Genomic DNA, 25,535 nt, shown 5'->3' on the forward strand with positions numbered 1-25,535 from the left:
ATGTATTATACATTTTATATGCAACAACAAATTTTGAGATATTATGCAATAAAAAATATCGATATTGAACTTAGACAAACCATAAAATTATCAAGCCATGATTGACTTCAGTGTAATTCTACGAATTCATTAAATTTAGGTAAAAAAACATACTGTAAAACAGAGTGACAAAGACGTCGACCCCGTAGTCATTCATAATAGCCCCCCTAATGCTTTGAAACGAGAGAAAATATGTTCGGATGCATAATGAAACACTGTGTATTTTTTTTAAGGTTGTGCTATGGCTGATAACTTGTAATTTCACTGCGCGTTGCAATTGCGCTTCGAGGCCAAGTACACTTCTACGCTTAATAAAATAGTAATTTATGTAAAATATGAAAAAATAGCTTGTACTTTAACATAAATTGATATTTTAAGCATTTACGTTGCGTGAATAATTGTATCTTTACACATTCTTAACAGAAATGGTTTTGAGTTTTTTTTTAATAATATTATACACTCCTAAAAATAATTTAGTTATTTAGGGGCAAAGGGGCACGGAATAAACTTGGATTCTCTCTATTGGTAGAACGGCATCAGCAATTTCAGTAGAAAGTCGTCCGCGGGAACTAAAATTTTGGCTACACCTGCTATGTCGACTGAGGCAGTATTGGATGTTTGGGGGGGTGGGTGGTCAGAGGCGTAGTGTGGTTCTTAACCCTGAATGCACTAAGATATATATAAATCCACGAATAACAAGAGATTAATAATAAACAATTTATTATTTTAAGAAATGCTGATTTTATGACCCCGCAAGAAATGTATGGGGGGGCAATTTTAAGGATCGCCCTATGCGGCACATACCCTAGTTACGCCAGCTGGGTGCCCGCCCATATGGGTTGGACTCGTTGGGCCTAGTACTGGTAACGGCAGTGCCGCACCCAATGGATAACAGGTAGCTATACTTCTACCCCCACTATGTAATAATGCAGAAATGAGTGTGAATCGTAAAACGCAGAAAACAAGTGGAATTTAGCTCATACCAGTGTTTGCTCTTTCGCCTAAATGTATCCAATCTATTACGTTTTTAATTTATAAACTATTTTAGTCAAATAAATAAAGGCTTATAAGTTTTCAAGAGCAATAGGTTTTTTATAAAATTGATTTAAATAATTTAGATCTGGCTAGATGTTCTTAAATTAAAGTAAAATCTTCATTTTAGGAGGAGATATGTTATAACTTATGACCGTACTCCAAAATCAATGCGTGTTATATTTTAATACGCAAAAATACCATACCACTGCAGTGTTTTTATTATTAACTATGGATACTGATGTATACAATAATATAAATATTGAAAAATCAAAAGATTATCAAATGCGATGACATTTCGAGTGATGTGCCGAAAATAAGAAAGGTAATTTTTGAGATTGACACCTTTGGAACATCCCTTTATATATTTTTTGAAATATGTCACACATTTCGAGTTGGATTAATAGCATGAAATAGCAATTCGAGATTAAAAATTTAAAAAAAAATCACAACGTATATCCTGGCCTATATTTTATATTCAATTGTCTTTTAACGACGCGTTATACATATGATAAATAAATATATTTTTTATGTTTTAATTCATTATTCCTTAATTCGTTTTATATAGTACAACTCCATAAACGTATTAAACGCTTATCAAAACAAAAAGTTCATCAGTGAAAACAGGTGACTTTCTATTTCTTTTTGCTTTGTATTTACGACACCATTATTCCACAAACAGAAACAAGACGTCCAATATATTATATTTAACTTTTGACGGACTAGGAAATTGATAAAATCATTTTCTATTGACAATTGTTTTTTTCATTATCTAAAAGTACGTACCTCTTTTATTTTTTAGTGTTAGTATATTATTTATAGTAATTAGAATTGATAATTTTTTAATGGGTACGTGGAGCGCGACTGACCGCTATCACTCGCGACAGCCCTGGTAGGAGGCCGGACCTAACTTGTGAACTATCCACGCAATATACTGAACTAAAAGCCCTACTAAATAATGATAGTTGTTGTATTAGTGTCCTGAGCATTATTATACTATTAAGCAAAGGCTGGCTGACGAAGATATTTAAACAGACGTTTTAATTTGACGCATTGTGATGAGGAACCGATCGAAAATGATGCCTAGCTAAAAATTTCCATAACTTATATCAATACTTTCCAAATAATTGTAGTACTGCAATTTTAGCGATGGGACAAGACATAGGTATACATTATATTTTAGAGATTAAATAGCTAAACAGCAAAAATTAAGCCTTGTACTAAAGTAATTATGAATAAGGTTAAGCGTTTGATGGATGCAAAAAAAAAGGGTATGTTAATATTAGAATGAGCGATCGATAGTAACTCTATACTTACAGATGGCTACCTAAGTTACCCTTTATTAGTATAATTGAAACATATTTTAAAAGGTTGATAATTTTATGTTTTATGTTGAGTAATTTTACAATATATACACGTTTTTATTGTATAATCCTGACCAAGCTAACAATTATTCTAACTGAAATTATATCAAAGTTTGTAATGCTGATAAATTAATTGCGTTCAATAATTTCACAGAAATAAAATGGCGAACATTTTACTACTTTTATAAACGCGTCCATTTTAAAACATTTACAATGCTATCGTTTTTATAAACTATTTTTATTCCGTTTGTTAACAATACTGTTAGCGTTTCTTCTTATCTTTCCATTTATTCACTATCGCTTTACGGTTTTTAATATTTTTTCACTTTATAGTGTTTTTTTAAATCTATATTATGACAACCGTATCATTCACTATCGGCGAAGCCCATCAGGCATGTTTTACTTTTTATGCGGAGTTAACTACGGAATCTAAAACAAGTATATATAACAAAAAAAAATAAGAAAGAATGTTGATTAATTTGCTAATTTAGTTGAGAGCTAAAACTGACGAAAATTTTGACGAGAATCTTAGCATAAAAAACTAAAGGTCACCAGCGAAGTTTTTGAATTACCTTAATCTGATTTGTAAGTAAAGAGTCAATTATTTTTATAGCCAACTATCTAAGCTAAAAGTTTAAAATACAGTAATTAACCAATTTAATTTGTGACTTTTTAGTTAAAACATTAGTAAAATAATATATATATATAATATTTACATATGTATAATATATAGTATAATACATATACATTACATGATTTTTATCACTAAAATTTTTTTTTTATAATTAGATAATTTACACACATGTATTACATCAAATGATTGCGTAATTTAATATTTTTTTGCTAACTTATTGTAGATTAAACAAAATTATTAAAATATGCCATTTTTCGAAATTTACTATATTGCTCTAATTAATTGGCAAAAAATAACGCGTTGAAAATTCCTTAAAATTTACAGATTTTAAAAAATCAAATCAAAAACACATTAAACTATCCAAGTAGACGAAACGTAAAAAATATATATACTATTACAATCATAAATGCACAATATCATATTTAATCGAATGTTACTAGGTTAGGTATTTTTATAACAAAAAAATTGTGTACCAAGATTTTTTTACTTGTCTGAAAGGATTACTTTTAAGCAATCGAGGACATATAAATTTGGAACATAAAAGTGTATCAATTGAAACATGGTCATTATATGACATCTGAAAGGTTTACATCAAAATAGTTTATTAACGTGTAATTATGATATAATTTAGAAGCAAAAACTTCGCGTCTTTAATAACAAGAATAGATATTTTTACATGTATCATTTTAATTAATATAAAATGCAAGTCACGCTTTATCTTTATTTTTTTATTAAAAAGATTATTTTTATTTTTACTTTCTAAATCTATTGTGCTAAAATTACTAGAAAATCGATTTTAAGCATCGTTTTGTACCTTATGAAAAGGGGTGCTAGATGACACCAAAAAAAGTATCAATAATTGTATCAATAAAAAATTACCCAAAAAATAGTTTATCAATCAGTCCAGAAGGCGCAGAAAAAAATCACTTAAGGTTTTTTATTTACAAACACTAGATATCGAGTGTCCGCAACGGTTCAACGATATTTTTGTAGGTGTGTGAAAACGATAAAAATTATATCAAACACAAAGTGATTTCCAAACTCAATTTGCCAACCGATGCAAAATCACAACTGGCAATTCTGAGCGATCACTGTTAATATATACGCTTAACACCTTGACCCCTCGAGAGTGAGATAACAAAGCCATGCGAAAATATTATATGAACGAGAGCGTTAAGGAATGGGGTAAATCGTTGTTTATTTATCGCAAATATTTTTATCCACATTTTTGTTTTTCGCCAAAACGCCTCGAAACAACAACGTCATGGTGTGAATAATGAGAGAAGCTTATCTCTGTGGAATGTTTGTGAGATTTATTGATCGTCGATCCTTTGTTTGAGTATGTAGCTTTTGATTATTACTTTCATTTTCTTAAATAATATATTCCTTATTTATATTACATCATTTTATATTAAGCATATGCTCATTTTTTATGGTTTATATTTGGAGAAATGTAGAGCAAATGACCCAAATATTAGAATATACACAATATTTCATATATACCTTTCAATGTTTACAACGATTATCATCATTATCACTTGCTATTATTTGTTCTATTAAGAATTGTTTTTTAACTAAATCTTATTGGTTACCAGATAATCTCTAAACTTCGTCCACAAGAGATACGAAACAAAAAAGGTCATCAGCTAGGTAAAACTCACTATGATTAATAGAAAAACATGTTATAAATATACATGCAATAACACTGTAATTAATAGAAAAACATATTATAGAATAAAAAAATACTGCATAACATTGACTCCTGCTCTCAAAAAATATGGGCATCGTTTTCAGCAATATAGTTTTACGGATTTTGAAAAAAACATTTTCAGCACTACCGGTATTTCATTTTGTAAAACCGGTCGATTTTTGCCCCAATACCGTATCGGAACTACCGGTATTGAAATCCCTATATATCATATCATGTTGCTTCTTTAGATTTCTGAATCACAATTTTTTAATGGTTTGACTGTACATTGTTTTAAATAGATTAGAATTCGAACCATTTAAATTATTATTATATCCATATATTAAATGTACATTACCCTACTATTCAATTTCGAATACTTTTTATTATTAGGGTTATTTTTATCTGCGTTTTGTTGCATAAGTAAACTTCTAAGAAATACACAGTCGCAGTTTTCTACACAGTCAAGGGTCAAAAATGGATAATTAACTATCGACCTCAATTGTACATGACGTTTTGATAAATAAATATTTTGAGTTATTTTTATAAATATTGAGACCACCATGACCTAACAGATTACCCATATGCGTCACGATGGTAAAAAATAATACATAGTAAATAAGAATATAAAGAAATATTAAAATAGAAATGATACGTAGCTGATATTAAATAGATTGAACTGTAAGGAGCTGGAAGGTGACAGACATAGGCGAGTCGGTTAATACGTACGTCCTGGCTCTAGAAGAGGACGCAATCATTCAAAGTCGTTCTGGAACCAGAATTTCCAGATTTCAAATTAGGGCTCACGGGACAAAAATAAAAAAAAAAATACAGCGATTTTTTTATAATTAACGATTTTGACATATTTTTAATTTCTAAACCTAATTTTATTAATTTAAAAATCTATCTAATAAAAAAACAACAACAAAATTTAAATTTAATTTATATTAAAACTATCCTTAAAACTATATAATATTTATCACTTGATTTGACATTTTTTTTTAATTTATATTCCGAAATTTCGCTCTTTACTGGTTTTAAAGAACAAAAATTCTTTAAAATTACTGATTTTCTGATATTCCACATAAACACCAAAAACTTTACAATATTATTTCCAGATTTACTTAAGTTTCTAATAATTAGTAATACTTTTAATGCTACATTTATTTTTCATAAAATACTTCACGGCTTAATTGTAAATATATCGTTACACGCAGTTTTCGATTTTGAGTAGGTATTTAGTAAATCTTTAGCGCTTTAAGTTGTTCTATAGCTCCTCCCACCTTAATTATATGTATTAAATGCATTAATTTCCTTGTGAATTATGTTCAGCTGCAAAATGACATCTATTGATTATAAATTATAAATTATATTACACATAATAATTAATAATTAATTATATAGATGTCACCGATAATTACTACTTACTTGTCTAATTGACTTTCCAATTTAGAACAGATTAATCCCGTTATAACGCATTGAGATTACACCTGTCAGGTTACAAAAAAAGATTAAAAATTTGCTCACCTGCTTTGAGCATATTAAAAAAGTTATGGATACACCGATATTCTTTAAGACTAATGCACTTTTTATTCTTTTGCTATTTACCGTTGACGCTCTGACGCTATGTAAATTATTTATGTACTGTTTCTGAAGCATCGTCTTTTATTTTAACAAGAATGGTTATGTTGACATAAGAACATGTTAATTTGGGTTAAATCTTATTAACTTACCAATAAATACAACAGTACTGGAGTGCTAAAAAAACTATTTAAACTACTGAAAGAAATAACATTTCAATTGGCAAAACAACTTGTAAATAAATATATGTGAAAATGTAAATGTTAACATGCTTAAGATTTTATAATCATAGGATTAAGTTAAGTGTATATAGGATTTAGAGAAATCCACTCACACTCTTATCATTTATCAATAGACTTTTTTTCAGTTTCAATCATTGTGATTCTTTATCTATTTCTTGAGTATTATAAATTTATATCTAATCTAGTTTCATTTAACGATTATCATAGCGGATGTGTATGGTTCGCCAAATGAGCATCAGTTTGTTCGGAACCATTTTCGTGATTAGTCGAAGTTGCAATTTATTCGGAAAATTACGCATTTTCTTGCGATATGATGTTAAGTAATTTTCACTTTCCAACTCGAGTTTTATCTGGATTACAACGATGAATTGGATCTTGCATGTTTTCGTTCTGGCGGCTTTGTCTTTTCGCATGGTGAGATAACCTATTCAATTCGCCCTCAAAAAATATGGCAATTAGTCGATAAGTTTCAATGACGCCAGTTAGAACTGGTTGTGTTGACATTAATTTTATTATGATAACACTCGTTTGCAAAAACTATAAATCATTTAATAAATCAATCTTCTGTACATAGACAGCTTAAGCTAAACATGATATATTTAAGATGAGCTGTTAAATCATAATTGATTTGCTTTTTAATCGATGTAGATAATAACACCATAAAATTTAATCATTAGTATTGACCTGCAATTTAAATTTAAAAATAATTATACTTAATAATAAATAATTAAAACTGTATTTGCAAAACAACAAATTATTACAATATTGATTATTTTACATATGAACGCAATCTTTATTATTTTGCAGGTATATTGAAATATTTTACGGTAAAATTTGAAATTCAGCAACGTGATATTTTATACAGTAAACTAGATTTTTGTAATATATCTAGTGCAATATTATGATTATGAGTTTTTATTACATTTTTATTTTAGGTTATAACATTTTATATTTATATTATGTACAAAAAAAAGGTTAATAAAAATACTGTATAAAGTATAAAAATATAGATACCAGTAGAGATTGTGTGCGCGTAGCGCAAATGAAATTAAAACATTTTAATAGACGTACTATTTTTTTTATTTATATATTATGATGTCATCACATTGTTCAGAATAATATTTATAACAAACAATAATACTGATAAATTTCACCTTTTGCGAACAATAAAAATATTATTTATTAAGATAATACATTTTATCTGGAAAAAATAAATACTTTTATAAAATATCTAAGGGAAATTCCCCCCCTATATATATAAATATCAACGTTCTATTGTATTTTCAGATTCAAGTCTCCACGTGCGAGCAATTAAATTTCATATACGACATCGCCCACGATACGTCGAAATTTTCGAATATGTTTCCCTCAAGAAAAGAGACATACCAGGAAGATTTTATTTGCGAGGTAAGCATATTTAATAATCAATATTTTTCCACCACAATTAATATAAATGACAATCCACAATTTTCATTATCTGAGCAGTTGTTGTGTTTCAAAACACGTTATAAAACAACAATCTATGGTACTTGTGAATTATCATTTTTTTTAAATAATAAATAAACAGGGAATGTACATTTTTATGATTCATTTATAATGTGATGCAATTTAATAATGTGAAGTATATTTTCCTTATTATCAATTGTACACCCGTGCGAAGACTTTGCTTCGTTCGTATGGATGGCCGCTTTTGAACCTTAACGCCCGGGATGACGACTTGCTCTACATTTCTAATCGAATTAACGGATGTTTATTCGATGTCCATAAGTATTGAAATAATTATAACTTATTATTAAATAAAATAAATATGCAAATAATATATGCGTAATAATATTAGCGGTTAGACAATTTTTTTTTTTAATATATGAAGAACGTGGATATTTTTACATATTTTTTGTAGTGATAAATGAACCTTGACACAGTCTGGTCGTTTGATGAGCTTAAAGAAAGTATCATGATTTTGTATCTTTCATTTCGGCAAACTTATCAGATATGTATATATTTATATATTTCAAACAAATTTCATAAAATAATAAAAAAACACACGAAACTTTATAAATTATTCTTAAAAAAAACACATCTGGCGAGTATACGATCCGAGTTGTAGTGCTCCTAAAATAGGTTAATCTCTCATGCAGATGGTCGAGAGTCTGCTACATAATCCATACTGCTTTGCACTTTCTAGTGCATTCTAACAATTTCCAGAATGACAGACATTAAATAAAAAGACAGCCACTACTAAAAATTAGAACGAAATAGTGATGTTTAACTCGAATGTATGTTGCAAGTGCGGTGGCCATTTTAAGCAACTACTGTGCTTTCTTGCTGCATATTTGATACGTACTACCGGACGCTCTTAAAACCCTATGTATGCTTGAATTTTTATCGCACTTAATTGGTTTTCATTTGACTCAACTTAGTACATCATACTTGGCTCTCTAACAAATGTGCCATGAAAGAGGAAACCAATAATGAAATTGCAGAAATAATACAATATTTACAATAAAAACTTTGCTAATAAAATTAAATAAACAAATATAAACTGCTACATGAGATGAAAATAAAATTCTCTTTTTTATCATTATCCATTTGAGTGCCACTCAATTTTTTCCATATTTTTTTTAACATGAAATATAATTTGTAACATATATACAAATTTGAGGTCTTTTGAATTAATATTTATCGAAGTTTTCTGGAATGCTATTAAGGAAAAATGTTTCGAATTTTCGAAAATATTCTCGTATTTTTTTCTACATTTACTGTAACATATTTATACTTCAGTTATAAGAAAAAAATTGCAGTACTGATTTATAAATCCAAGTAAAAATCCTTGAATTATTATTATTTATTCGCACATCATATGTATTAATATTAAAAAGATACACAAAAAATCTGATTAAATAAAAAAATATTAACAAAAAAGTTTAATATAAAAATGATGAAATTTTCTGCTGTTGTTAATAATATTAACAAAAAAAAAACATACATGTATGTATCTCCATTATTACATTTTTAATTTAATTGTGTCATTTTTAAGTTGCTAACTGTTGTCTTATCTTAAGTTCAACAAACGCTATATATTTTAATGAAAAAAATTGAAATTTATTAACTAATATATGACTCTAAAAATTGACAAAAATCTAAAAAATGTCTATTATCTACGTAATTCTATGAATTTTATATACACGCTAAAATGACATGATATACTCATGAATACATATATATCATTTTATTTTTTATCCATATATTTATCGATAATTACGAAAATTAATCGTGTATATTATTATTATGAATTATGAACGAAGCAATAATAAACTATTTTAATAACAATTGCTTATTTAATAAATAATTAATTTTGATTAAAAAATATAATATTGCATAAGTTATAGGGATTACATAAAGTCTATATATATTTAATAATTAGTTTTCTTGAGAAACAAATTGTAAATAAAACATTTTTGAGAGTTTCGTTGATTGAATTCTCAAAATCACATGTTTATTAAATTTTATTATTTTTTGAGTAATGAAATTAGTAACCACAATTATAGTTTTTATAGACTCAGCTCCAAATCTTTATAATATTTTTAATATTTATATATTGTAATTTAAAAGATAATGTATATTCAATATTTTACTCTTTTTGTTATTAATAAATAAAATACAAATAATAAATTGCACAGTTCATATTTTCAGAATATATGTTTATATATTAAAAAAATATTATCGTATAAATACATTGTAAAATAATTAAATAAACATTTTATATTTCTTCAGTTTGTAAGAAGACCATCACAATTCGAACATTGTAATTATGTCAACTTATGGAAATACTCAATATTATTGTACTGAATAGAATTAGTAAGATTAGGAAAATCTGTTATAATCGATCGAATATATTAAAAGCTTGTTCTGACTTCCCAGACACGATAGAAATTGAAAAACACTAGGGTCTATATGGGATTCGAACCCACGACTTTCAGGTATTTGTCATCGAATTATACCACTGATCTATTGTGCTGATTCAATTTAGCAGTTTTAATAAATTTCATTTGCACTACAGGAAAAGAAACACAGTATTAAAGCTTCATTTATGATTTTTAACCATTATTTTCATATTCAACATAGATGTAAATAAAAATCTTGAGCTCTAAGGCTTTCTTTTATTTATAAAAATGAGTCACTAAAATGTGCAAAAATTACGGATTTAATAACTCAGAAATATTAGTAGTTACAATCACAAATAAAAAAGCTTTCATTCAAGATGGTGAATATTTTTTATAAAACAATTTTTCACTACAAATATTATAATTTTCAGGCCCCAGAAAAAATAGAAAGAAATAGAAATGCTTTCATTATTCGTCAAAAATTTATCTTATTTTATTCGTTTATTTAGCTACTATAGTATATTAATCTTAGCTTATTATTTTATAAAAAATATTAAATTAATGACTGTAACACATAGGGGGTAAAAATGCAGGTTGTAGTAGAAAGCTGTCAATCACATAAATACGTTTATTTCAATAATAAACATATTTATTATACACATATTACTAGTTTATAACCATTTTCACGTTTAGAATCTGTTATTTTAGCTAAAATTTGATAAAAAATATAAAAATAAAATAACACGTTGGCGATTATAATTTAAGGAAAATAACTAAAAAAACCTTTAAAAATTCAAGCAAAAAAAATTTAGTGATAATTTGATTACATTTCACTGATCGCTTGATTTTATTATTATTCAGGTCAAGGTGTGGATGTTGTATTATTACGCAAATTTTTAAATGCTTACACTGACAATCTATTTATGTTGTATTGTGATGGTCTATTTCAAAATCGAAGTTATGTATAATACATAGCACTTATTTTAAATACACTTACATTCAGTCACAATCTGAGAGAGCAGAACATGCGAATAACAACAATTCACACGTTCAATTCGCAATTAGAAAGTGTACGTTTTAATCACAAATTCAGAAAAATATTCAAAACTATAACGGGTTGTTTTTCTCAAAAAGTAATTGACTAACGTCATTGTAGACCTTGGGGCTCTACAATCGCGCAAAAAAGTGACAAAAAATATTATCGCGTATTTTAACCTCATATTTTCGTGCAAAACATCTTCATTCGAACGTAATATTCATGACCCTGATCACGATAAGTTCTAACCGTTTTATAAATAAGCCACTCGTGTTTAATTTACCTTAATTAACCAATAATCTGAGCTAATTCCTCAAATATCATTAATTATATTAATTACCTAAGAAAAGTAAGAAAGTCATGCAAATATGATAATATGAAGTGGATTAACTAAATCATCTAAATTTTACAATACTTGGTTTAAAGTGAGACTTAAATCAATATACAATGTATTATCAAAGTTATAAAAACGTAGTAGATTAGCATCTACTCTATTTATATATTTAATGTGACAATTTTCTATCACCGTATGACGCACGATTTTTTATTACTAACAAAGTTCAACAATAATAAATAATTTATGGCGTAGCTTCTTCGTAAAAAATATCTTTTTGTTTGACAACGTTCTTTTGTAATGAAATTTAGTTTTTATTTATTTAACTATTAATTCATAATAAATTAAATGTATTACGTAGTTAATAAAACTGAATATTTATTAAAAAATTATCACGTAAAATGTTATTTTGTCAATCATTGGCATCGAGGCCTGCGCATGTTTAAATTAATTTTATTTCATAATATTCAAGGGTATTTTCATTTCATTTATTGTATAATGCAGTAATTTGTAAAATATTTAACATTTTCTCTATAAACATATTTTTATTAATAAATAATACTGCGCGTAATTTTATTAAAAATATAATAACTTATATTAGAAAAATCGTCACATGCCTGATATGATTTTTCATTAGGTTTTTAATTATATTTACGTAATATTTTAATATAAACTATTACAAATATTGTGATAATAAACATTTTTATTTTATATTCATCATTCATTTCTAACCAGGCAATGGCAATCAATTAGTTCCGATCGATTTACTATCGATTTTAAAATAAATCTTTTCTCTAATTATATCTGGGTTCGAAGGGCAAACAGATAACTTTTGGCGTCAGCGTTCACTTCGACTATTTCCATGTCGAATAACAATACCATATTATTTTTTCAACACAAAAGTTTCAAAAGAATCCACTTCTGAAATATTGAAAAGGTTAAATCACGGTTCAATGGAAATTTACATGACTAAAATTCGCTTTTAAAATGATGTTTCAGATACCGGAAAGCAACAGTGAAAAAATTTCCAAGGGAATAAAATTATGTAATTATAGAGGACGGCTTTTTCCGGAAGATGTGTATAAATGGTACACGGGGCACGGGTGCTACGTTTTCTCCCAGCCGGCCCTGTTCAACTTGAACGTGCCGAATGCTGTTATACAAAGTTGTTACTATAGCGTATGGATGACGTGGGTGCCCTGTTTCGTATTGGTAAATATGTTTTTATATTATCTTTATTGATCAACGGGGACTGTATATACAATGACTGGCATATGCAGATGATCTCTCTTCCAGGACAGCAGATGTAAAGCATGCTGCGAGAAAAGTAAGACTGATAATCAATTATATGCCAGTAATGACAAATCTGCACATTCGATAAATTCCAAAAATAATGAATAATAACTAAAAAGCATCCGTTTATCCAGAATATCTTAATCACCTATATTTACGAAACTAGTAAATACGGTTATCTTACACGGTTACTGTGTAACTCTCTGCGTAAAAAGTCTTGAGTGATGTTTTTTAATCAACCTGTGAGTTTCAACAACGAGCTACATGAGTTATATCTCGAATCCAACGCCAAAAATTATGTCAAAACTCAATCCAACAAGTTGGCCGGACGACTCTGGTCCTGCAAAACGGTTATCTTTTGATATACGTGAGAGTACCAATCTTGCGCCGATTGGTTGTTATCTTATTGTTGTATTTAATAATCAATATATAGAGACACTGGTCGTAATCAAGTCCTAAATGAGGCCACTGGACTGACAGAACTAGTGATCCCATATTTCAGACATAAGATTTAAAAAGAAATAAAGGCACTTTAATTACGAGCCAATTGATGAGATTGCAATAAATCTGAAAATAGTCTAATAGGTTAATTGCTTTAATCAAGTCCTCGATTAAAAATATTTTACAAATTCTATTCAATAATGATTAACGAAATTTCGAATTTATTTATAAAATTTGAAAGATATATTTTGCGTCCTACCAGATGAGATTGAGATACTCATTTACAACTTACGAGTAGTAAATTTAGTTTTTGACGTAACCGATTGTAGTTAAGTGGTTAAAGTTCGATTAAAATTCAAAACACTGCTCCATTTTCCTGTAAATTAGCAGCATCGTTACAGATAGTTTGAAGAGTGGCTATCTATATCAATCATGCTTTCAATATAATAGCATATCAGTAGCCTAAATTGGCATCTGCACTTTAAAGTGAACCAGCGTTATGTCATTCGTGTTTTTTAGTACTAAAAAGATAATGCCAAAAATGAATCGATCAATAAAAGTTCACTGTTGTGATGCATGTCTGTCACTTCAGACTACAAAATTATGTTGAAGACTTTTCTGGACCAAGTCAGGAACACCAAATGCCATAAATATATCGCAGCAGGAGGTATTGCGAAAGAAAATCACCGAGAAACAGTGAATAGCTTCATATTATGCAATGAATGATAACTTCACACTACATCCTCCATGATTTTCAAGTTGTAAAATTAATGTCTATCTACTGAAGATAAAACCAAGGCTTACTACCATCAACAAGAAGACAAGAGAACGAGCAGAATGGCGTAATACCTCCTTACTAATCTGAAAAAATCGCACACAGTAATCTGTGAGGAAGATTAGTTTCAATTATTTACAAAAATAAATTAAGTCCAAATCTGCAAATTTAGCATCTTTTGCATACATATGTTGTATTCTTTTTATATCTTTGAACACTTAAAAAGATGACATATGTATAGCAGATAGACACGAGTGGCTGCCCACTCGAACTTAAGTTTTTTTCTTTTGTAAGCATTTTCTAAGCGTTAAATTCGTTACTATAATCTAAGATATTCTAGGAAAATACATAATAAATCCAAACAATCGTATCCGACAATTGTGAGACTAACAATTAAGTGCATATGACAAGAAAAAAATGCTAAGATGTTATTTAGGCAACGAATCATGACATGTGCACCTAAAACATGGAATTAATTTATTCGCGCATAGGGAACAAGTAATAAGTTGACTTGAATACAATTGCTCAATCTAGCATGAACAATTCTCATACAAATTAAAATTTGGCTTTCTAATCTATTTACATTAAGACAGCAAGAATTGTGGATGTGTTACCGATGATTAAAAACATCAGATTCCACAAAAAATATAAAATTTTGAGTCTGACACAATACGCACAATCTATGGTTTACGAACTGCGACCCTATGACTGGTCGGTCAGTGAGTGCTTAATTATTTGCCGGCTGACCTAGACAACACTGATATCCAGCCTTGGACCTGCGACTTAACTTTAAGCACGGATGTTACTATTTTGACAGCGGCCTACTGTCTCAATGTGAGACCCTTGTGCTGTGAACGTATTGATACGCCGACGCCAACTGTTCAGCATCGATAAAGGACATCACCAAATCGTCGACCTACTTTTACGACTTCTTCAATAAATAAATTATGTAAAATGTTAATTTGTAGGCAATACCATTATTTAAATACTATAAATTACCTATGCCTTTATTAAAATATCTCTAGTCAAGCTATTTACTATAAAGATGTGCATAAGTTCCAGTGCCTAATATATGAATTACGATTAAAATCATTCTCAAATACTATTTCAAGATTTTTCATTAAATTGAATACATAATTATGAAATGTTAGCGTTAAAAAATCTAAAATAATAGCTAATCAATTTATAAATTAATTAATTAATTTGATTCTAAGCTATACGAATTTTACTAAAATAACGTCTTTGTCTTAAAAATATTTATATTTAATTAGCTCATTATTTTGATAAAATAATCTTTATCTATTAATTATAATTACATACAACGACTTGCCAATTATAAAGTTACCAAGATATAAAAATAGAAGGTTACGGAAGGCAAATATTTATTAAATTTATGTTCTAAACATATTTTTTATATATTATATTTAAATATATATTCATGAGTATAGTAACAATATTTTAACGCGACATCTTGCTTTTCTATCTTAAAGCAAATATAATAGATGGCAGCACTTGTTTATTTTTTTGTCAATTTTTTAGCAAAAATACGATGGCTTCGCATGTTATCCTATCGATTATGAGTATCCGGAGATTATCGGTGAAATTGAAAGGACTATGATTCATAAAATGGCAGCAGAAAAATGGACCAGATGTTCGAAAGCAGCCATGGATTGCTGTGTGAATGTGATGAACGACGAAAACGTGAAACCCAGTAAATATTTAATAATATAATAATATTTAAATATTTAATGAAAATAAAAAAATCAAAGTTTGCAATTTTACCGCAGGATGGCAGCACACAATAATAAATAATAACAAAATGAAAAACGTGTTATTCTCATAACAATTATAAGCACAATTAAAAATAAGTACTAGAATATTTAATATTTTGTATATTTGTTTTATAATTATTTATTATTCACATTCATTTATTGTATATTTTTTTTAACCTTAAAAATATTTGTGTTACTGCCATAAGAATACATATAATATAACATGCGATTGTTAAGACACCTTTTCAATGTCTCTTTTTATTTGCGTATAATAACATCAACGCAAATTAAATGTCTTCCAGTTTATACAATAAATCTAGTGTTATTATAAATAAATAATAAATATTCTATAAATACCTAAGTAAGTATACTTTCAGATCAGGATAACTGCACAGCCGTTTGGGATGGATGGAGTTGCTGGGAACCAGCATGCTTGGGAAATGTATCAAGCAAAGTTTGTCCTGAATTTGCATACTCCAATCAAGGACCGTCGTGCAACCGTAAGTTTATGTTCTTAACGTGTAAAGGTTGATCTCGTGTTAAAAAAAGCAAACCGACAAAAAACAATTGAAATTATAAATACTATAATAAAATAAATGAATAATTGGATATTATTAATAAATTATATTTTTATTTAAAAACTTCGATTAATTTATACTCCTGTGATTATTTGACTATTATTTTTTACCAGGTATGATATTAAAATGATAATAATATATAAAAGAATAACGCAAATCAATAATTAAAAATATTCTCTAGAATACACAAATATTTTTTAACCACTCTGTATTGCATTCTTTATAAATAATACTTATAGAAAATTGTAAATTCGTTCAACGATCGCGTGACGCGTAAAACAATAAAATCACATTACCATCGAAGGTTACCCATAAGTGTATCTTTGTTTCCCTAATTCCCTCATTTGAAACACAGTCATGTTTTGGTTATAATCCTTTCCGCTTATGTGATGAGCGTCATACCAAAATTTTTCAAATTCTACATGCAGAATATATTTTTTTTACCTTCCGCATTTTTGCTTGTTTCAGACTACAGCAGCAAAACATGCTTCGAAAATGCCACATGGATAACGACGACTGACTATTCCACCTGCAGCGTCAATTCGAGACTTTTGCAGAGAACCGATGTTCACATAAGCTTGCTGATCGTCACGATCGTATTCGGAACACCTGCCGTGATAATAATGCTGGCTTATAAACGGTTAAGAATCCACAGATTAGCGCTGCACAGAAATATCTTGATCGCCATAATTATCAGGAGCTTGCTGGTCATCATTACTAAATCAGTTGTAAGTATTCTTTGGCATCTAGATTATTTCGCGGTTTTTCGATTATTTATGCGTTTTTTTTTATGCGTCCATTTTTTCTGGATCTATATTATAAATAAGGATAGCAATACCATTAATACCGGTATAACAAAATTGTTAGTACATTTTTTAATACCGGTAATAATGTATTTCCTAATACCGGTATAACAAAATGAAGCACTGATAGTACCAAAAATATATTTTTTTAGTCAGTACATCTTATTTGACAAAAACGATGATGCCCATTCTGATTGAAAGCAGAAGCGTAGAATAATATAATACTCATTGTAGGGGATTATCGGGGTAGGATATCAAAGCAGAATAATATTATCCCTTTTAAAGGGCCGAAATATCGGCTCACCCTACCTATGCAAAATTTCGGCGCAATTTTTTAAAATTTAATTTAATTATGTATATTTTTATACGATTTGCGCGACGTGTTAACATGAAATGAATACATTTGCTAACCAGCCCAATACTCAAACTAACGGTACCTAGAAGTTCCCAGTAACAGAGAAATGACCGCCCTGCTGGCCTTTTTTATGATAGGGATGGCTGGCGAAATGAAAACAAAACCAGATATTGCATAAACGAAATTCTTTTTACTTTTTTTACATTTTTATCTTCATTTAGAAATAGTTTCACGCTATAGTCTATGGAGTATGCCTCACTATGCGTAAATATTAAATATTAGCAAGAAGTAAGGCTCAATAATTATATTTAAAAAAACGTTTTAAAAATGTACACGAAATGTATGTTTTAAAAAAAAACTCTTTCATTGGAAAATAATGCAATCTTATTAATTTATTTTTCTGGTACCAACTAAAAATAGGATATAATTAAAATAAGTAGTAATCAAAATATGTTAACGGATGTTTTTTTTTCATCAAACTTGATATATTTTTAACTTTTTGAAGTATATAAATATGATAAATATAACATTTTATTTATTGTTGTAACAACGAAATATTATAGCTTTTTATTACCTTACATCATTTTTTTTTTTTTTTTTTTTAAATGCGATCAATGATTTTTTTTAATAAAATTGCATATTTTAGGGCAAAAAAATAGTTATGCAGAAATTAATGTTACTTCTAACAAGAATAGAAATAAATAAGTATACTAAATTAAATATTAAGTATGCATATATTAAAATAAAATAATATAAATAAATCACACCCCAATCACATAAATATCATAATCACCAATCAATATGTCGCATTTTAAATAATAAACAGGAAAAATTTACGAAAAACCCATGCCATAATTTTTGGAAGCCGCCTAAGATTCTTTCGAATAATAATAACTAACAAAAAATGATGAGTAATATATTTTATTGGAATAAATTGACGAGTGGCGCTCTTGCCCTTGGTATAAAAATTTTAGGAGGAATCCGGAAAGATCAAAGACGATATTTTGTCATAGACAATGTTGTCCTAGATGTTCTAAAAGAAGAATGATTTGGCGACCGTATTTTCGAAAATAGTGGTAATTAAAATATTTGACAATTCGCTTTATCGCAAAGCTGTTGACATTGTATAGTATCATGTCTAAAAGTTATTTTAGTTGTTTTGTTATCCTGTAGTTCTTAGAAACGTCAATGTTCGCAGCATTCAAAACTATGAATCAATTACCCAGAATGAAAAATATATTTCCAGCAGTTCATATAAATAAACTTTCATATTATTATGAAGTTGTTTTAATTATCCATTATCTTCCAATGTATCACTAACTGCTGTCAAGGAAAATAACTAGGAGAATTATTGATGTTGGAATATTGGTGGCATACAGTTTGACTTTACCATGAAAGTATGGTGAACTACACTAAGATTTATTTCCTAGCTTGGGTAAATACCAACAAATTTATAAAAAATATGTGCAATATATAAATAGGTACATATGTAATTAAAAGTGATACTACAGACTGAAATTGCTATATGCTTTAGGTTTTGCCGCCAGAAAATCTGTTGTGGTAATGCTAGACAATATTTGGGGTCTTGAGATCGTCTTCTTCCGTCTGCTTGTTTGACTCTTCCCGTCTACCTATCTGCCTCTGCCCGTCTGTTTGTCTTCCTCAGATGCCGTTTGCCTGTTTGCCTCAGTCCACCTGCCCTTCTTATGACCAACTGTCACATATTTTCTATTGCTAATTCGCAGATGAAGATGTTGGTGGGACAATTGCATCGCATCTTGTCAATTGTACTTCCAGCTGGCCACTTTAGGTGATCGTTAAAAAAATAGTATTTTTTGCACATTGTCTATCATTTTGACGTAAAAGGTTATATAAAGCTCAAACAAATACAACAATCAATCAAATGTTGTCACGTGATTACTTTGCTTACTATATGGAGTTTGATTGCTCTCAAGTTGCCACTTATTGCTATATCGATTGGTTCCTATTTTGCTTTTGGCAAAATAAAAAAAATACCAGCTTTTTTACCATGTCATATGTAAAAATTAAGTTAAACACACATAAGTCTCGACTTTAGATAGTTTATAATGAAAAACACAAAAAAATATTGAGATACGTAATATGATAAAAATATATCAAAGCAAACTAATATTATTTTTGCACATGCGTCATTGTTCTTTTAAAGGTGTGAATTGAAGACACGTTAAAAACTGAAATGCAAATATGAAATATTATTAATAGTATTTCATTTTTTTTTATTAAATTGCATACGTACATATAATATTAAGTGTACATTTAACTATTTACTTTTTACAAACGGATTTAGATACTATTGAAAATCTTCAGACGTAAACAGAATTTGTAAACATAAAAAAATATATTTTAGTTCCGGTTCGTTTCTTAAGTACGAGTTAATCTAAATCAAATATAGTGTGAAAAACTTATACATTTATAAATATTATTGTCCTACGTATTCAATTAATACATATTATTGCTCATATAACTAAAAAATAGTAGCACCCACTTCTTAAAAAAATATTTAGTCAACAGAAGACATAAAAAAATTCCCTCAGTAAGAGGTCCACCTATCTGCACAGTTAACGTTAAGATCATTCAAGCAACACATTTTTATTACAATAAGATAATATTCAATACCACAATCGCGTAACTTGTGAACCACCATAAAAATATCCTTTTTGAACATAAAAAATACAATAGACAATGCGTCTATCTAGCGTAAAAACCGCTATTCTACTATACTTCTTGCTTTACCTAATTAGAAAGTTCACCTTATAGTTTCACTTTAAAGCGTGAACATAATTCTTTGGGCAAATATGCAAGAGATGCAATTGGCCAACCGACATCTGCATTTGTGATCGACAGAGACGTTTCAAATCAAGAGTATCAAAGATCTGACACATTGGAGGACGATGAAATGCTTCGACACGAAAGGGCCAGAGACCATCACACGCATCGAGAGCAGATGATCACACAATTCTAGATGAACCAGACCGAGACCGAGAATAAACAACAACAACAAAAAACACTAGAGACCTCAGCGGATCATCAAAGGACATCACTTATCCATCAGCCGTTAATCTACGAAATACAAAACTATTTCACCGTGGTAAATTGTAATTAATAACAATAAACTGTTACCAGCTTTTTCTGACGTCTATTTTAGCTTCAAAGTCACACCCCTTCGGACTCAAAACCCAAAAGTATAAAGTTTATGTCCAATTTTTACGCAGCTTTCTCTATTGCATTATACATTTAACCGAAAAGCTTTACAATTTTATGTTATATACGAAACAGTCAACTGTGTTTCCTTAAGTCTTGATTTTTATTATTAAAAAACGTTTATTCAACAAAATATCGAGAGAAAAATTATATCTGTTTATTTATAAAAATCAAAGCAAATCTAATCGACAATAAAATTAGTATTAATTGCCCTAAAGAAACTATAGTAGTATTGATGCTAAGATTAAGCCCCTTTTAAAACTCAACGCAATTTATGAATGAGTAAACAAACAAATCTTATCTCAGTCAATACAATCTATAGAATAATGCAAAAAATATTATTATTATGCATCGCAATATTTATAGCGCAATAAATTGTATTGTCTCGGTAATTAAACCGTATAATGTTTTATAACATAATAAATAGCAACTATAATGATATTCCTTACTATATAAAAACTATATGTTCTATTCGACTGACGAATTGTGATTTATTTCTGTCATCCGTAAATATTTAGTACTGAAACAATTTTTTTTATGCATCTAATCATCTCTTTTTTCTTCCTTGAACATGTTCTTAAATTATATTTGATAGCTATAAACCGCTCATATATATTACATTCCTATGATCATATGCAATTCAGTCAATACTCAATAATTCATTATCACATTATCTTAAAATAATATATGATTAACATGTAATATATTGTATTATATACACAAATGTATAATGCGATTAATTTTGAAATAGTATGCATATTTAAAAGACCATCAGATAATAAAAAATATAAATTAAATCTAAAAACAATGAAACTGTTATGCTTCCTCCACACTCTTTGGAAGTAGGCCACGGTTGGGCAAGGACGGAAAATATAATGTGTTAATTCGGGGCTACTTCGGTCGAGCTCGGGTCTGCCCGCTCTAATGTCTCGGCGACCTCGACCATATTCGGTAGACCTTTGGTTCGGTAACTTCCAGAGAGTGTAGAAGAAGCATTATACTGTATTCTATAAAATATGTTCATCATCGATCTGTTAGTTTATCATGGATAAATGTCCATAAAAGTTAAAGAACATTTATAATCTAGCATTTATTTATGTACATATATGCGTTGACCTTAATTATCTTGACCCTAAACTAATATACTAATAATTTACAATTTATTACATCCAACTTCATATTATTTTAAACATCATTAAGCATATTTGCATATTCACAATTCATTTAATGACATTTATTGCCATGCATATTTATTATTCATGTGTAAATGAAACGAAGTTTTGCTTCTATTATATTATTTTTACATTTTATCGTCATTGGTTATATTTGTGGTTTACATTGAAAGTACTTGTTTATTATTAAATTATCCTCTTAGTAATGGAATCAGCAGGCAATGAATGACAAGTCATTTAATAAGTATATATTTAGGTATCGTTAAAAAATTGCAATGGCCCTTTATGTATATAATGTATAGCCTTGTTTGATATTTCTCTACCTTGAAAAAAACTAAGCCTATTTTTTTAAGGTTCTTTATACGTTACTCTAATTTGAATGATCATATTTTTAATTACTTTCAGATTATACACGATGAATTAACTAATTCCAATGAAACCATAATGGAAAGGAACCAGATCTCATGTAAGATCTTAGCTGTCTTAGAAAAAACAGCAGCGAGTTCAGTCTTTACGTGTATGTTCATCGATGGGTTATTCATGCACAAAAGAATTGTGAGCGTTTTCAAAAAGGAATACCATATAACCACAGTGTATAGCCTAGCTTCTGGTAATAAGACATACATGATTATTTTATAAATATGTATCTATAAATTCTGAATCACAGCGGTGTTATCGTAAAACATTAATACATATTTGTATTAATGTTTTACGATAGTTTTGAATGTAAGTTCATTAAAATTTGATATTAATAAGTTAACTATCGAAGTTATGGATTAAAAGTTTTTCTCTTAATGTTCTCATTTTTCTCGGATCGTTACACAAGTACAATTTACTTTTCGAAGTAGAAAATTATCTCGTTTTATCTTCCAATATTTTTTGTGTTTGTTATCTTCAATTGCTTCAATTAACCTGACTCTAAGCTGATTTAAGACACTATAATTACATATCATTTGTAATTTTTCTCAAATTTTTCCTCATCAGAAACCATATATTAATATAGGCTTCATTCTTATTCTCTCGAACGAGAACTGCTTATTAAAATTAGTTTCAGAGACAAAATACCATTATTTTTAAATTGTTTACTTATTGTGTCAGTATGCTTTGTTGATCTTAATTAGAAATTTACTAACTTTATTTTCGCATAAAACATTATAATGTGTTATAAAAAAAAATTACATATAATACCGTCTTAAGAAAAAAACAATTCCATTGTCAATAAAATCCTGCAAAATATAGGATCTTACTATCATATACTTCATTTCGAAATTCTTAATACTTTATTGAAACATACATTTTTGCTTTGATCATAATAATGTGATGACTATTTTCAGTTGCTACTATCATACCTGTAATCGTATGGACCGCTTTAATGATAGTCTACAACGACTCGAACTGTTGGATTGTGTACACAATGCCTGGTCTTCAGTGGATATTGGACGTGCCAAGGATCTTGACATTGTCTGTCAACTTACTCATGTTGATCAACATTCTGAGGGTGATCATAACGAGTTTGAACTCGGAGGATAACGCTCAGCAGCTGTAAATGTCCCCTTAAGTATGTTTCAATGCATACTACTGTCATTGTAATTTTTCGACTCTTTGGTTTCAGGAGTACCACTAAAACCATGATGTTTCTTGTACCTCTGTTTGGAGTACAATTTTTGCTGACGGCTTGGAGGCCAGCTGTCTCGTCCTGCGATTGGGAACAAGCTTACTATTATTTCACTTTTGTAGTGGAAAGTCTGCAGGGAATAACGGTGGCAGCGTTGTACTGCTACGCTAATAAAGAGGTAATAAATAATATTTTTTAATTATTATTATTAAGTAGGAATAAATATATTATTAAAAAAACATAAATATCATAACGTGCGTAGCAATCTCTATTGTATCGTGAGAAAAGTCAGTTTTAAAACCATTTCCGCTATAGTGATCTATATATTTGTGTAGTATAAACATATTTTATAAGAAAAAATCTGTTCAAATATCTGAGATTTCAATACATTATAGTTTATGTTGCCGGAAAAGCGTGCCTAATACGCAAGGTCTCCAATAAACACGCGAGAATGCTCAAGTTTACTTTCCATCAGTGGTACTGAATTTTACTGTATAAGATAGTATCATTGCAAAATCAACGGAAAATTGAATGAAAGTAGTAAACATGTACTGAAAGTGTAAGTGTCCTACATGAATAAAAACGTAAATAAATAATTTACTTGAATCATGGTATTTATATTTGGCTTATAACTAAATAGAACTAAAATAAAAGCAGCACCGTTTGTTTGAAGCATATTTAAAAATATAATTGTCTTATTTATTGCTATACTTATATTTACAGTAAGTAATTAAAAACAAACATTTCCTCTGTAATGGTTTAAAAGTTATTAGCGCCGAATGTTGTGTACGCTTTTCTCGACTATGCGAAAGTGAACTTGAGGTTTATCGCTCGGATTTTCATGGTTGCTATAATGGGACATGTTATTCCTTTAAATGTATTTTGGAAGATAATGCTTATATTTGTAAGGAAAGCGCTTACCTAGCTTCTCCAAAAGAAAGTGAGCTTTCTATTTTTTTAATCTTTTTAACACAAAAGTGATTTGTCAACGACAATAAAGTCGAATAATATCGCTTAGTGCAATATTCTACATTACTTGTAGTATAATAAATTATTTGTTTGATATAATCAGAAAGCTGGAAATCATTTTTTAATTTGTAATTCGATATTTTTGTAGCAAATTCTGCTTCCCAATTAATCCTGTTTGCTGTAAAACTTGACAACCGATAATAGTTATATAAAGTAATATATAGCATTCAAAAAGTTTAAGAAACGCTGGCCAGCGTGCTCTATAAGGCAATATGTCAAGCGTCGGTTAAAGCCTATGTATTCGAGCGTATTGGATTTATACTGACATAAATAACCTGCTGGTCATTTTAATTTGCTAGTCTAGCGGTCGTCCTTTTATTTTTATATAAAAGGCAAAGCTATTTGTATTAAAATGTATTATTAAATTCGCAACAGTTTTTAATTCAGTTATAGATACAGTGGACCCCCTAATAACACGTGGGTGCGTGTAGTTGGGGAACTAGAAAATAATTTTGCAAATCGTACGTGCGAATCAAACGCGTTTGGTGAGATATCCTTCCTTTACTCGCTCACAAATAAAGTAACGAGCACCAAAATAGCACGTTCCCAATTTACCGTGTTGCACTTGTAACCTTGTTTGCAGCTCGTATCCAATCCAGTCGAAGTGGGAAGTGGCTGCTAAAGTCCCG

At 28.8% G+C, this 25,535-nt stretch overlaps 1 protein-coding gene across 6 annotated transcripts in view; it reads left to right on the forward strand.

Annotated features, from left to right (window-relative positions):
* Nucleotides 1-3,948: 3,948 nt before the first annotated feature.
* The window catches only part of LOC148237915 (calcitonin gene-related peptide type 1 receptor-like), a 35,526-nt gene continuing 13,939 nt past the window's right edge, over nucleotides 3,949-25,535 (forward strand). For 2 of the 6 annotated variants that reach the window (XM_088181404.1, XM_088181405.1), the window contains exons 1-9: nucleotides 3,949-6,993; nucleotides 7,867-7,986; nucleotides 12,833-13,045; nucleotides 15,882-16,053; nucleotides 16,492-16,614; nucleotides 17,161-17,420; nucleotides 22,668-22,872; nucleotides 23,597-23,804; nucleotides 23,875-24,055. In XM_088181404.1, coding sequence (XP_088037530.1) covers nucleotides 6,943-6,993; nucleotides 7,867-7,986; nucleotides 12,833-13,045; nucleotides 15,882-16,053; nucleotides 16,492-16,614; nucleotides 17,161-17,420; nucleotides 22,668-22,872; nucleotides 23,597-23,804; nucleotides 23,875-24,055 — 1,533 coding nt within the window. In that variant the 5' untranslated portion in view covers nucleotides 3,949-6,942. Of the gene's footprint in view, nucleotides 6,994-7,866; nucleotides 7,987-12,832; nucleotides 13,046-15,881; nucleotides 16,054-16,491; nucleotides 16,615-17,160; nucleotides 17,421-22,667; nucleotides 22,873-23,596; nucleotides 23,821-23,874; nucleotides 24,056-25,535 lie in introns of those variants that run through there. The other 4 variants (XM_088181406.1, XM_088181408.1, XM_088181409.1 and 1 more) reach the window with 4 other exon arrangements.

The sequence above is a fragment of the Plectrocnemia conspersa genome, unplaced genomic scaffold (assembly GCF_051122295.1).
Source record: "Plectrocnemia conspersa isolate PC_06_02 unplaced genomic scaffold, ASM5112229v1 ptg000002l, whole genome shotgun sequence".
NCBI lineage: Eukaryota > Metazoa > Arthropoda > Insecta > Trichoptera > Polycentropodidae > Plectrocnemia > Plectrocnemia conspersa.